Source organism: Coregonus clupeaformis, unplaced genomic scaffold, assembly GCF_020615455.1.
Source record: "Coregonus clupeaformis isolate EN_2021a unplaced genomic scaffold, ASM2061545v1 scaf0300, whole genome shotgun sequence".
Taxonomy (NCBI): domain Eukaryota; kingdom Metazoa; phylum Chordata; class Actinopteri; order Salmoniformes; family Salmonidae; genus Coregonus; species Coregonus clupeaformis.
The window spans coordinates 39,013-53,204 of record NW_025533755.1 but is presented as its reverse complement, the minus strand read 5'-3'; the positions used below and the strand labels follow the sequence as shown (position 1 = coordinate 53,204).

The 14,192-nt window shown below is 48.6% G+C and overlaps 1 protein-coding gene across 1 annotated transcript in view; it reads right to left on the bottom strand.

The window, feature by feature from the left end:
• LOC121568058 (ATP-dependent Clp protease ATP-binding subunit clpX-like, mitochondrial) overlaps positions 1–14,192 on the bottom strand; it is a 37,648-nt gene that overhangs the window by 16,529 nt on the left and 6,927 nt on the right. Inside the window, exon 6 of the mRNA XM_041878624.2 lies at positions 12,354–12,507. Within this exon, the coding sequence (XP_041734558.1) occupies positions 12,354–12,507 (154 nt within the window). The remainder of the gene's footprint in view (positions 1–12,353; positions 12,508–14,192) is intronic.

Here is a 14,192-nt window from a genome sequence, read left to right as displayed (position 1 = left end):
ACAGTAGACTGTACTGACCTCGTGGTGTGAGGCCTGTTTCTATCTAACAGTAGACTGTACTGACCTCGTGGTGTGAGGCCTGTTTCTAACTAACAGTAGACTGTACTGACCTCGTGGTGTGAGGACTGTTTCTAACTAACAGTAGACTGTACTGACCTCGTGGTGTGAGCGAGGCCTGTTTCTAACTAACAGTAGACTGTACTGACCTCGTGGTGTGAGCGAGGCCTGTTTCTAACTAACAGTAGACTGTACTGACCTCGTGGTGTGAGGCCTGTTTCTAACTAACAGTAGACTGTACTGACCTCGTGGTGTGAGCGAGGCCTGTTTCTAACTAACAGTAGACTGTACTGACCTCGTGGTGTGAGGCCTGTTTCTAACTAACAGTAGACTGTACTGACCTCGTGGTGTGAGGCCTGTTTCTAACTAACAGTAGACTGTACTGACCTCGTGGTGTGAGGCCTGTTTCTAACTAACAGTAGACTGTACTGACCTCGTGGTGTGAGCGAGGCCTGTTTCTAACTAACAGTAGACTGTACTGACCTCGTGGTGTGAGCGAGGCCTGTTTCTAACTAACAGTAGACTGTACTGACCTCGTGGTGTGAGGCCTGTTTCTAACTAACAGTAGACTGTACTGACCTCGTGGTGTGAGCGAGGCCTGTTTCTAACTAACAGTAGACTGTACTGACCTCGTGGTGTGAGGCCTGTTTCTAACTAACAGTAGACTGTACTGACCTCGTGGTGTGAGGCCTGTTTCTAACTAACAGTAGACTGTACTGACCTCGTGGTGTGAGGCCTGTTTCTAACTAACAGTAGACTGTACTGACCTCGTGGTGTGAGGCCTGTTTCTAACTAACAGTAGACTGTACTGACCTCGTGGTGTGAGCGAGGCCTGTTTCTAACTAACAGTAGACTGTACTGACCTCGTGGTGTGAGGCCTGTTTCTAACTAACAGTAGACTGTACTGACCTCGTGGTGTGAGGCCTGTTTCTAACTAACAGTAGACTGTACTGACCTCGTGGTGTGAGGCCTGTTTCTAACTAACAGTAGACTGTACTGACCTCGTGGTGTGAGCGCCTGTTTCTAACTAACAGTAGACTGTACTGACCTCGTGGTGTGAGCGAGGCCTGTTTCTAACTAACAGTAGACTGTACTGACCTCGTGGTGTGAGCGAGGCCTGTTTCTAACTAACAGTAGACTGTACTGACCTCGTGGTGTGAGGCCTGTTTCTAACTAACAGTAGACTGTACTGACCTCGTGGTGTGAGCGAGCCTGTTTCTAACTAACAGTAGACTGTACTGACCTCGTGGTGTGAGGCCTGTTTCTAACTAACAGTAGACTGTACTGACCTCGTGGTGTGAGGCCTGTTTCTAACTAACAGTAGACTGTACTGACCTCGTGGTGTGAGGCCTGTTTCTAACTAACAGTAGACTGTACTGACCTCGTGGTGTACGAGGCCTGTTTCTAACTAACAGTAGACTGTACTGACCTCGTGGTGTGAGCGAGGCCTGTTTCTAACTAACAGTAGACTGTACTGACCTCGTGGTGTGGAGGCCTGTTTCTAACTAACAGTAGACTGTACTGACCTCGTGGTGTGAGCGAGGCCTGTTTCTAACTAACAGTAGACTGTACTGACCTCGTGGTGTGAGGCCTGTTTCTAACTAACAGTAGACTGTACTGACCTCGTGGTGTGAGGCCTGTTTCTAACTAACAGTAGACTGTACTGACCTCGTGGTGGTGCGAGGCCTGTTTCTAACTAACAGTAGACTGTACTGACCTCGTGGTGTGAGGCCTGTTTCTAACTAACAGTAGACTGTACTGACCTCGTGGTGTGAGGCCTGTTTCTAACTAACAGTAGACTGTACTGACCTCGTGGTGTAGCAGGCCTGTTTCTAACTAACAGTAGACTGTACTGACCTCGTGGTGTGAGCGAGGCCTGTTTCTAACTAACAGTAGACTGTACTGACCTCGTGGTGTGAGGCCTGTTTCTAACTAACAGTAGACTGTACTGACCTCGTGGTGTGAGGCCTGTTTCTAACTAACAGTAGACTGTACTGACCTCGTGGTGTGAGCGAGGCCTGTTTCTAACTAACAGTAGACTGTACTACTGACCTCGTGGTGTGAGCGAGGCCTGTTTCTAACTAACAGTAGACTGTACTGACCTCGTGGTGTGAGCGAGGCCTGTTTCTAACTAACAGTAGACTGTACTGACCTCGTGGTGTGAGGCCTGTTTCTAACTAACAGTAGACTGTACTGACCTCGTGGTGTGAGGCCTGTTTCTAACTAACAATAGACTGTACTGACCTCGTGGTTTGAGGCCTGTTTCTAACTAACAGTAGACTGTACTGACCTCGTGGTGTGAGCGAGGCCTGTTTCTAACTAACAGTAGACTGTACTACTGACCTCGTGGTGTGAGGCCTGTTTCTAACTAACAGTAGACTGTACTACTGACCTCGTGGTGTGAGCGAGGCCTGTTTCTAACTAACAGTAGACTGTACTGACCTCGTGGTGTGAGCGAGGCCTGTTTCTAACTAACAATAGACTGTACCACTGACCTCGTGGTGTGAGCGAGGCCTGTTTCTAACTAACAGTAGACTGTACTGACCTCGTGGTGTGAGGCCTGTTTCTAACTAACAGTAGACTGTACTGACCTCGTGGTGTGAGGCCTGTTTCTAACTAACAGTAGACTGTACTGACCTCGTGGTGTGAGGCCTGTTTCTAACTAACAGTAGACTGTACTGACCTCGTGGTGTGAGGCCTGTTTCTAACTAACAGTAGACTGTACTGACCTCGTGGTGTGAGGGCCTGTTTCTAACTAACAGTAGACTGTACTGACCTCGTGGTGTGAGGCCTGTTTCTAACTAACAGTAGACTGTACTGACCTCGTGGTGTGAGGCCTGCTTCTATCTAACAGTAGACTGTACTGACCTCGTGGTGTGAGGCCTGTTTCTAACTAACAGTAGACTGTACTGACCCCGTGGTGTGAGGCCTGTTTCTAACTAACAGTAGACTGTACTGACCTCGTGGTGTGAGGCCTGTTTCTAACTAACAGTAGACTGTACTGACCTCGTGGTGTGAGGCCTGTTTCTAACTAACAGTAGACTGTACTGACCTCGTGGTGTGAGCGAGGCCTGTTTCTAACTAACAGTAGACTGTACTGACCTCGTGGTGTGAGGGAGGCCTGTTTCTAACTAACAGTAGACTGTACTGACCTCGTGGTGTGAGGCCTGTTTCTAACTAACAGTAGACTGTACTGACCTCGTGGTGTGAGGCCTGTTTCTAACTAACAGTAGACTGTACTGACCTCGTGGTGTGAGACCTGTTTCTAACTAACAGTAGACTGTACTGACCTCGTGGTGTGAGCGAGGCCTGTATCTAACTAACAGTAGACTGTACTGACCTCGTGGTGTGAGCGAGGCCTGTTTCTAACTAACAGTAGACTGTACTGACCTCGTGGTGTGAGCGAGGCCTGTTTCTAACTAACAGTAGACTGTACTGACCTCGTGGTGTGAGGCCTGTTTCTAACTAACAGTAGACTGTACTGACCTCGTGGTGTGAGGCCTGTTTCTAACTAACAGTAGACTGTACTGACCTCGTGGTGTGAGGCCTGTTTCTAACTAACAGTAGACTGTACTACTGACCTCGTGGTGTGAGCGAGGCCTGTTTCTAACTAACAGTAGACTGTACTGACCTCGTGGTGTGAGGCCTGTTTCTAACTAACAGTAGACTGTACTGACCTCGTGGTGTGAGGCCTGTTTCTAACTAACAGTAGACTGTACTGACCTCGTGGTGTGAGGCCTGTTTCTAACTAACAGTAGACTGTACTGACCTCGTGGTGTGAGGCCTGTTTCTAACTAACAGTAGACTGTACTGACCTCGTGGTGTGAGCGAGGCCTGTATCTAACTAACAGTAGACTGTACTGACCTCGTGGTGTGAGCGAGGCCTGTTTCTAACTAACAGTAGACTGTACTGACCTCGTGGTGTGAGCGAGGCCTGTTTCTAACTAACAGTAGACTGTACTGACCTCGTGGTGTGAGGCCTGTTTCTAACTAACAGTAGACTGTACTGACCTCGTGGTGTGAGGCCTGTTTCTAACTAACAGTAGACTGTACTGACCTCGTGGTGTGAGGCCTGTTTCTAACTAACAGTAGACTGTACTGACCTCGTGGTGTGAGCGAGGCCTGTTTCTAACTAACAGTAGACTGTACTGACCTCGTGGTGTGAGCGAGGCCTGTTTCTAACTAACAGTAGACTGTACTGACCTCGTGGTGTGAGGCCTGTTTCTAACTAACAGTAGACTGTACTGACCTCGTGGTGTGAGCGAGGCCTGTTTCTAACTAACAGTAGACTGTACTGACCTCGTGGTGTGAGGCCTGTTTCTAACTAACAGTAGACTGTACTGACCTCGTGGTGTGAGGCCTGTTTCTAACTAACAGTAGACTGTACTGACCTCGTGGTGTGAGGAGGCCTGTTTCTAACTAACAGTAGACTGTACTGACCTCGTGGTGTGCAGGCCTGTTTCTAACTAACAGTAGACTGTACTGACCTCGTGGTGTGAGGCCTGTTTCTAACTAACAGTAGACTGTACTGACCTCGTGGTGTGAGCGAGGCCTGTTTCTAACTAACAGTAGACTGTACTGACCTCGTGGTGTGAGCGAGGCCTGTTTCTAACTAACAGTAGACTGTACTGACCTCGTGGTGTGGAGGCCTGTTTCTAACTAACAGTAGACTGTACTGACCTCGTGGTGTGAGCGAGGCCTGTTTCTAACTAACAGTAGACTGTACTGACCTCGTGGTGTGAGGCCTGTTTCTAACTAACAGTAGACTGTACTGACCTCGTGGTGTGAGGCCTGTTTCTAACTAACAGTAGACTGTACTGACCTCGTGGTGTGAGCGAGGCCTGTTTCTAACTAACAGTAGACTGTACTGACCTCGTGGTGTGAGGCCTGTTTCTAACTAACAGTAGACTGTACTGACCTCGTGGTGTGAGGCCTGTTTCTAACTAACAGTAGACTGTACTGACCTCGTGGTGTGAGCGAGGCCTGTTTCTAACTAACAGTAGACTGTACTGACCTCGTGGTGTGAGGCCTGTTTCTAACTAACAGTAGACTGTACTGACCTCGTGGTGTGAGCGAGGCCTGTTTCTAACTAACAGTAGACTGTACTGACCTCGTGGTGTGCGAGGCCTGTTTCTAACTAACAGTAGACTGTACTGACCTCGTGGTGTGAGCGAGGCCTGTTTCTAACTAACAGTAGACTGTACTGACCTCGTGGTGTGAGGCCTGTTTCTAACTAACAGTAGACTGTACTGACCTCGTGGTGTGAGGCCTGTTTCTAACTAACAGTAGACTGTACTGACCTCGTGGTGTGAGGCCTGTTTCTAACTAACAGTAGACTGTACTGACCTCGTGGTGTGAGCGAGGCCTGTTTCTAACTAACAGTAGACTGTACTGACCTCGTGGTGTGAGCGGGCCTGTTTCTAACTAACAGTAGACTGTACTGACCTCGTGGTGTGAGGCCTGTTTCTAACTAACAGTAGACTGTACTGACCTCGTGGTGTGAGCGAGGCCTGTTTCTAACTAACAGTAGACTGTACTGACCTCGTGGTGTGAGGCCTGTTTCTAACTAACAGTAGACTGTACTGACCTCGTGGTGTGAGGCCTGTTTCTAACTAACAGTAGACTGTACTGACCTCGTGGTGTCGAGGCCTGTTTCTAACTAACAGTAGACTGTACTGACCTCGTGGTGTGAGGCCTGTTTCTAACTAACAGTAGACTGTACTGACCTCGTGGTGTGAGGCCTGTTTCTAACTAACAGTAGACTGTACTGACCTCGTGGTGTGAGCGAGGCCTGTTTCTAACTAACAGTAGACTGTACTGACCTCGTGGTGTGAGCGAGGCCTGTTTCTAACTAACAGTAGACTGTACTGACCTCGTGGTGTGAGGCCTGTTTCTAACTAACAGTAGACTGTACTGACCTCGTGGTGTGAGGCCTGTTTCTAACTAACAGTAGACTGTACTGACCTCGTGGTGTGAGCGAGGCCTGTTTCTAACTAACAGTAGACTGTACTACTGACCTCGTGGTGTGAGCGAGGCCTGTTTCTAACTAACAGTAGACTGTACTGACCTCGTGGTGTGAGCGAGGCCTGTTTCTAACTAACAGTAGACTGTACTGACCTCGTGGTGTGAGGCCTGTTTCTAACTAACAGTAGACTGTACTGACCTCGTGGTGTGAGGCCTGTTTCTAACTAACAATAGACTGTACTGACCTCGTGGTGTGAGGCCTGTTTCTAACTAACAGTAGACTGTACTGACCTCGTGGTGTGAGCGAGGCCTGTTTCTAACTAACAGTAGACTGTACTGACCTCGTGGTGTGAGGCCTGTTTCTAACTAACAGTAGACTGTACTGACCTCGTGGTGTGAGCGAGGCCTGTTTCTAACTAACAGTAGACTGTACTGACCTCGTGGTGAGCGAGGCCTGTTTCTAACTAACAGTAGACTGTACCTGACCTCGTGGTGTGAGCGAGGCCTGTTTCTAACTAACAGTAGACTGTACTGACCTCGTGGTGTGAGGCCTGTTTCTAACTAACAGTAGACTGTACTGACCTCGTGGTGTGAGGCCTGTTTCTAACTAACAGTAGACTGTACTGACCTCGTGGTGTGAGGCCTGTTTCTAACTAACAGTAGACTGTACTGACCTCGTGGTGTGAGGCCTGTTTCTAACTAACAGTAGACTGTACTGACCTCGTGGTGTGAGCGAGGCCTGTTTCTAACTAACAGTAGACTGTACTGACCTCGTGGTGTGAGGCCTGTTTCTAACTAACAGTAGACTGTACTGACCTCGTGGTGTGAGGCCTGTTTCTAACTAACAGTAGACTGTACTGACCTCGTGGTGTGGAGGCCTGTTTCTAACTAACAGTAGACTGTACTGACCTCGTGGTGTGAGGCCTGTTTCTAACTAACAGTAGACTGTACTGACCTCGTGGTGTGAGGCCTGTTTCTAACTAACAGTAGACTGTACTGACCTCGTGGTGTGAGGCCTGTTTCTAACTAACAGTAGACTGTACTGACCTCGTGGTGTGAGCGAGGCCTGTTTCTAACTAACAGTAGACTGTACTGACCTCGTGGTGTGAGCGAGGCCTGTTTCTAACTAACAGTAGACTGTACTGACCTCGTGGTGTGCGAGACCTGTTTCTAACTAACAGTAGACTGTACTGACCTCGTGGTGAGCGAGGCCTGTTTCTAACTAACAGTAGACTGTACTGACCTCGTGGTGTGAGCGAGGCCTGTTTCTAACTAACAGTAGACTGTACTGACCTCGTGGTGTAGCGAGGCCTGTTTCTAACTAACAGTAGACTGTACTGACCTCGTGGTGTGAGGCCTGTTTCTAACTAACAGTAGACTGTACTGACCTCGTGGTGTGAGGCCTGTTTCTATCTAACAGTAGACTGTACTGACCTCGTGGTGTGGAGGCCTGTTTCTAACTAACAGTAGACTGTACTGACCTCGTGGTGTGAGGCCTGTTTCTAACTAACAGTAGACTGTACTGACCTCGTGGTGTGAGGCCTGTTTCTAACTAACAGTAGACTGTACTGACCTCGTGGTGTGAGGCCTGTTTCTAACTAACAGTAGACTGTACTGACCTCGTGGTGTGAGCGAGGCCTGTTTCTAACTAACAGTAGACTGTACTGACCTCGTGGTGTGAGGCCTGTTTCTAACTAACAGTAGACTGTACTGACCTCGTGGTGTGAGACCTGTTTCTAACTAACAGTAGACTGTACTGACCTCGTGGTGTGAGCGAGGCCTGTATCTAACTAACAGTAGACTGTACTGACCTCGTGGTGTGAGCGAGGCCTGTTTCTAACTAACAGTAGACTGTACTGACCTCGTGGTGTGAGCGAGGCCTGTTTCTAACTAACAGTAGACTGTACTGACCTCGTGGTGTGAGGCCTGTTTCTAACTAACAGTAGACTGTACTGACCTCGTGGTGTGAGGCCTGTTTCTAACTAACAGTAGACTGTACTGACCTCGTGGTGTGAGGCCTGTTTCTAACTAACAGTAGACTGTACTATGACCTCGTGGTGTGAGCGAGGCCTGTTTCTAACTAACAGTAGACTGTACTGACCTCGTGGTGTGAGGCCTGTTTCTAACTAACAGTAGACTGTACTGACCTCGTGGTGTGAGGCCTGTTTCTAACTAACAGTAGACTGTACTGACCTCGTGGTGTGAGGCCTGTTTCTAACTAACAGTAGACTGTACTGACCTCGTGGTGTGAGGCCTGTTTCTAACTAACAGTAGACTGTACTGACCTCGTGGTGTGAGCGAGGCCTGTTTCTAACTAACAGTAGACTGTACTGACCTCGTGGTGTGAGCGAGGCCTGTTTCTAACTAACAGTAGACTGTACTGACCTCGTGGTGTGAGCGAGGCCTGTTTCTAACTAACAGTAGACTGTACTGACCTCGTGGTGTGAGGCCTGTTTCTAACTAACAGTAGACTGTACTGACCTCGTGGTGTGAGCGAGGCCTGTTTCTAACTAACAGTAGACTGTACTGACCTCGTGGTGTGAGCGAGGCCTGTTTCTAACTAACAGTAGACTGTACTGACCTCGTGGAGCGAGGCCTGTTTCTAACTAACAGTAGACTGTACTGACCTCGTGGTGTGAGGCCTGTTTCTAACTAACAGTAGACTGTACTGACCCCGTGGTGTGAGGCCTGTTTCTAACTAACAGTAGACTGTACTGACCTCGTGGTGTGAGCGAGGCCTGTTTCTAACTAACAGTAGAATGTACTGACCTCGTGGTGTGAGGCCTGTTTCTATCTAACAGTAGACTGTACTGACCTCGTGGTGTGAGGCCTGTTTCTAACTAACAGTAGACTGTACTGACTTCGTGGTGTGAGCGAGGCCTGTTTCTAACTAACAGTAGACTGTACTGACCTCGTGGTGTGAGGGAGGCCTGTTTCTAACTAACAGTAGACTGTACTGACCTCGTGGTGTGAGGCCTGTTTCTAACTAACAGTAGACTGTACTGACCTCGTGGTGTGAGGCCTGTTTCTAACTAACAGTAGACTGTACTGACCTCGTGGTGTGAGACCTGTTTCTAACTAACAGTAGACTGTACTGACCTCGTGGTGTGAGCGAGGCCTGTTTCTAACTAACAGTAGACTGTACTGACCTCGTGGTGTGAGCGAGGCCTGTTTCTAACTAACAGTAGACTGTACTGACCTCGTGGTGTGAGCGAGGCCTGTTTCTAACTAACAGTAGACTGTACTGACCTCGTGGTGTGAGCGAGGCCTGTTTCTAACTAACAGTAGACTGTACTGACCTCGTGGTGTGAGCGAGGCCTGTTTCTAACTAACAGTAGACTGTACTGACCTCGTGGTGTGAGCGAGGCCTGTTTCTAACTAACAGTAGACTGTACTGACCTCGTGGTGTGAGCGAGGCCTGTTTCTAACTAACAGTAGACTGTACTGACCTCGTGGTGACGAGGCCTGTTTCTAACTAACAGTAGACTGTACTGACCTCGTGGTGTGAGCGAGGCCTGTTTCTAACTAACAGTAGACTGTACTGACCTCGTGGTGTGAGGCCTGTTTCTAACTAACAGTAGACTGTACTGACCTCGTGGTGTGAGCGAGGCCTGTTTCTAACTAACAGTAGACTGTACTGACCTCGTGGTGTGAGCGAGGCCTGTTTCTAACTAACAGTAGACTGTACTGACCTCGTGGTGTGGCGAGGCCTGTTTCTAACTAACAGTAGACTGTACTGACCTCGTGGTGTGAGGCCTGTTTCTAACTAACAGTAGACTGTACTGACCTCGTGGTGTGAGCGAGGCCTGTTTCTAACTAACAGTAGACTGTACTGACCTCGTGGTGTGAGCGAGGCCTGTTTCTAACTAACAGTAGACTGTACTGACCTCGTGGTGTGAGGCCTGTTTCTAACTAACAGTAGACTGTACTGACCTCGTGGTGTGAGGCCTGTTTCTAACTAACAGTAGACTGTACTGACCTCGTGGTGTGAGGCCTGTTTCTAACTAACAGTAGACTGTACTGACCTCGTGGTGTGAGGCCTGTTTCTAACTAACAGTAGACTGTACTGACCTCGTGGTGTGAGCGAGGCCTGTTTCTAACTAACAGTAGACTGTACTGACCTCGTGGTGTGAGGCCTGTTTCTAACTAACAGTAGACTGTACTGACCTCGTGGTGTGAGGCCTGTTTCTAACTAACAGTAGACTGTACTGACCTCGTGGTGTGAGGCCTGTTTCTAACTAACAGTAGACTGTACTGACCTCGTGGTGTGAGCGAGGCCTGTTTCTAACTAACAGTAGACTGTACTGACCTCGTGGTGTGAGCGAGGCCTGTTTCTAACTAACAGTAGACTGTACTGACCTCGTGGTGGAGCGAGGCCTGTTTCTAACTAACAGTAGACTGTACTGACCTCGTGGTGTGAGCGAGGCCTGTTTCTAACTAACAGTAGACTGTACTGACCTCGTGGTGTGAGCGAGGCCTGTTTCTAACTAACAGTAGACTGTACTGACCTCGTGGTGAGCGAGGCCTGTTTCTAACTAACAGTAGACTGTACTGACCTCGTGGTGTGAGGGCCTGTTTCTAACTAACAGTAGACTGTACTGACCTCGTGGTGTGAGCGAGGCCTGTTTCTAACTAACAGTAGACTGTACTGACCTCGTGGTGTGAGCGAGGCCTGTTTCTAACTAACAGTAGACTGTACTGACCTCGTGGTGTGAGCGAGGCCTGTTTCTAACTAACAGTAGACTGTACTGACCTTGTGGTGTGAGCGAGGCCTGTTTCTAACTAACAGTAGACTGTACTGACCTCGTGGTGTGTGCGAGGCCTGTTTCTAACTAACAGTAGACTGTACTGACCTCGTGGTGTGAGGCCTGTTTCTAACTAACAGTAGACTGTACTGACCTCGTGGTGTGAGCGAGGCCTGTTTCTAACTAACAGTAGACTGTACTGACCTCGTGGTGTGAGCGAGGCCTGTTTCTAACTAACAGTAGACTGTACTGACCTCGTGGTGTGAGCGAGGCCTGTTTCTAACTAACAGTAGACTGTACTGACCTCGTGGTGTGAGGCCTGTTTCTAACTAACAGTAGACTGTACTGACCTCGTGGTGTGCAGGCCTGTTTCTAACTAACAGTAGACTGTACTGACCTCGTGGTGTGAGGCCTGTTTCTAACTAACAGTAGACTGTACTGACCTCGTGGTGTGAGCGCCTGTTTCTAACTAACAGTAGACTGTACTGACCTCGTGGTGTGAGCGAGGCCTGTTTCTAACTAACAGTAGACTGTACTGACCTCGTGGTGTGAGCGAGGCCTGTTTCTAACTAACAGTAGACTGTACTGACCTCGTGGTGTGAGGCCTGTTTCTAACTAACAGTAGACTGTACTGACCTCGTGGTGTGAGGCCTGTTTCTAACTAACAGTAGACTGTACTGACCTCGTGGTGTGAGGCCTGTTTCTAACTAACAGTAGACTGTACTGACCTCGTGGTGTGAGGAGCCTGTTTCTAACTAACAGTAGACTGTACTGACCTCGTGGTGTGAGCGAGGCCTGTTTCTAACTAACAGTAGACTGTACTGACCTCGTGGTGTGAGCGAGGCCTGTTTCTAACTAACAGTAGACTGTACTGACCTCGTGGTGTGAGCGAGGCCTGTTTCTAACTAACAGTAGACTGTACTGACCTCGTGGTGTGAGGCCTGTTTCTAACTAACAGTAGACTGTACTGACCTCGTGGTGTGAGGCCTGTTTCTAACTAACAGTAGACTGTACTGACCTCGTGGTGTGAGGCCTGTTTCTAACTAACAGTAGACTGTACACTGACCTCGTGGTGTGAGGCCTGTTTCTAACTAACAGTAGACTGTACTGACCTCGTGGTGTGAGGCCTGTTTCTAACTAACAGTAGACTGTACTGACCTCGTGGTGTGAGGCCTGTTTCTAACTAACAGTAGACTATACCACTGACCTCGTGGTGTGAGGCCTGTTTCTAACTAACAGTAGACTGTACTGACCTCGTGGTGTGAGGCCTGTTTCTAACTAACAGTAGACTGTACTGACCTCGTGGTGTGAGGCCTGTTTCTAACTAACAGTAGACTGTACTGTCCCCGTGGTGTGAGGCCTGTTTCTAACTAACAGTAGGCTGTACTGACCTCGTGGTGTGAGCGAGGCCTGTTTCTAACTAACAGTAGACTGTACTGACCTCGTGGTGTGAGCGAGGCCTGTTTCTAACTAACAGTAGACTGTACTGACCTCGTGGTGTGAGCGAGGCCTGTTTCTAACTAACAGTAGACTGTACTGACCTCGTGGTGTGAGGCCTGTTTCTAACTAACAGTAGACTGTACTGACCTCGTGGTGTGAGCGAGGCCTGTTTCTCCTCCACCTGTCTGCTCCCAGCAGGGATGTTGTTGTGGATCCTCTTGTAGTGATTATACACAGCCACCGCCAGCACCTTCTTAGCATAGGACTGACCCACTACGTACTTGTCCAGGTAGGCATAGATCTGGAAGACAGGGACCTTGTCATTTACGATAAAGACATTATAAACGTGGTCATACAAGTCTAACAATAAAGGAACTGTTTCATAAACGCGTTGTACTGTATCTCCAGGCTTTAAGTAAAGTTTTCAAGCTCATGACAAGTCTTACGGTGCATAATCAAGTCAAACTTTATTTTCTACATGTTTCGTAAAACAACAGGCGTAGACTAACAGTGAAAAGCTTACTTAAGGGTCATTTTCCAACAATGCAGAGTGAGATAAAGATAACAAATGTAACAAAAATAGAAGCCTGTGTTTCAGGAATAAGGAAGTGGATGGCGGCACATTTACTTTTTTAAACTCAAGACAAAACAACAGAGATCCTACTTCTAGGTCCAAAGAAACAAAGAGATGTGCTGTTTGATCTGACAATCTTGATGGTTGTACAGTCGTCTCAAATAAAACTCAAGGACCTCGCCATTACTCCGGACCATGATGTCTCTTTTGACGAACATATGAAGTATATTTCAAAGGGCTGCTTTTTTTTCCACCTTTGTCAAATTGCTATAATCTGAAATTGTTTGTCCAAAAATGATGCAAAAAAGCTAATCCATGCTTTTGTCACTAGATTAGACTACTGCAATGCTCTACTCTCCGGCTACCCGGATAAAGCACTAAATAAACTTCAGTTAGTGCTAAACACGGCTGCTAGAATCTTGAATAGAACCTAAAAATGTGATCATAATACTCCAGTGCTTGCCTCTCTACACTGGCTTCCTGTTAAGGCTAGGGCTGATTTCAAGGTTTTACTGCTAACCTACAAAGCATTACATGGGCTTGCTCCTACCCATCTCTCTGATTTGGTCCTGCCGAACATACCTACACGTACGCTACGGTCACAAGACGCAGGCCTCCTTGTTGTCCCTAAAATTTCTAAGCAAACAGCTGGTGGCAGGTCTTTCTCCTATAGAGCTAATTTTTTATGGAATGGTCTGCCAATCCATGTGAGAGACGCAGACTCGTTCTCGACCTTTACGTTTTTACTGAAGACTCCTCTCTTCAGTAGGTCCTATGATTGTATAGTCTGGCTCAGGGGTGCGAAGGTGAACGGCAAGGCACTGGAGTGACGAACCGCCCTTGCTGTCTCTGCCTGGCCGGCTCCCCTCTCTCCACTGGGATTCTCTGCCTCTGACCCTATTACGGGGGCTGAGTCACTGGCTTACTAGTGCTCGTCCATGCCGTCCCTAGGAGGGGTGCGTCACATCGTGATATCCCTCTAGGGGTGTGGGGGATGTGCTTTGGCAAAGTGTGTGGGGTTATATCCTGCCTGGTTGACCCTGTCCGGGGGTATCGTCGGACGGGGCCCACAGTGTCCCCCGACACCCCCGTCTAAGCCTCCAGTATCTATGCTGCAATAGTCTATGTGCCGGGGGGCTAGGGTCAGTCTGTCCTATCTGGCGTAATTCTCCTGTCTTATCTGGTGTCCTGTGTGAACTTAAGAATGCACCCTCTAATTCTCCCATCTCGCTTTCTCTCCCTCTCTCTCTCTCCCAGAGGATGAGAGCCCTAGGACCATGCCTCAGAACTACCTGGCCTGATGACTCCTGGCTGTCCCCAGTCCACCTGGTGGTGCTGCTGATCCAGTTTCCGCTGTCCTGCCTGTGGCTGTGGAACCCTGACCTGTTCACCAGACGTGCTACCTTGTCACG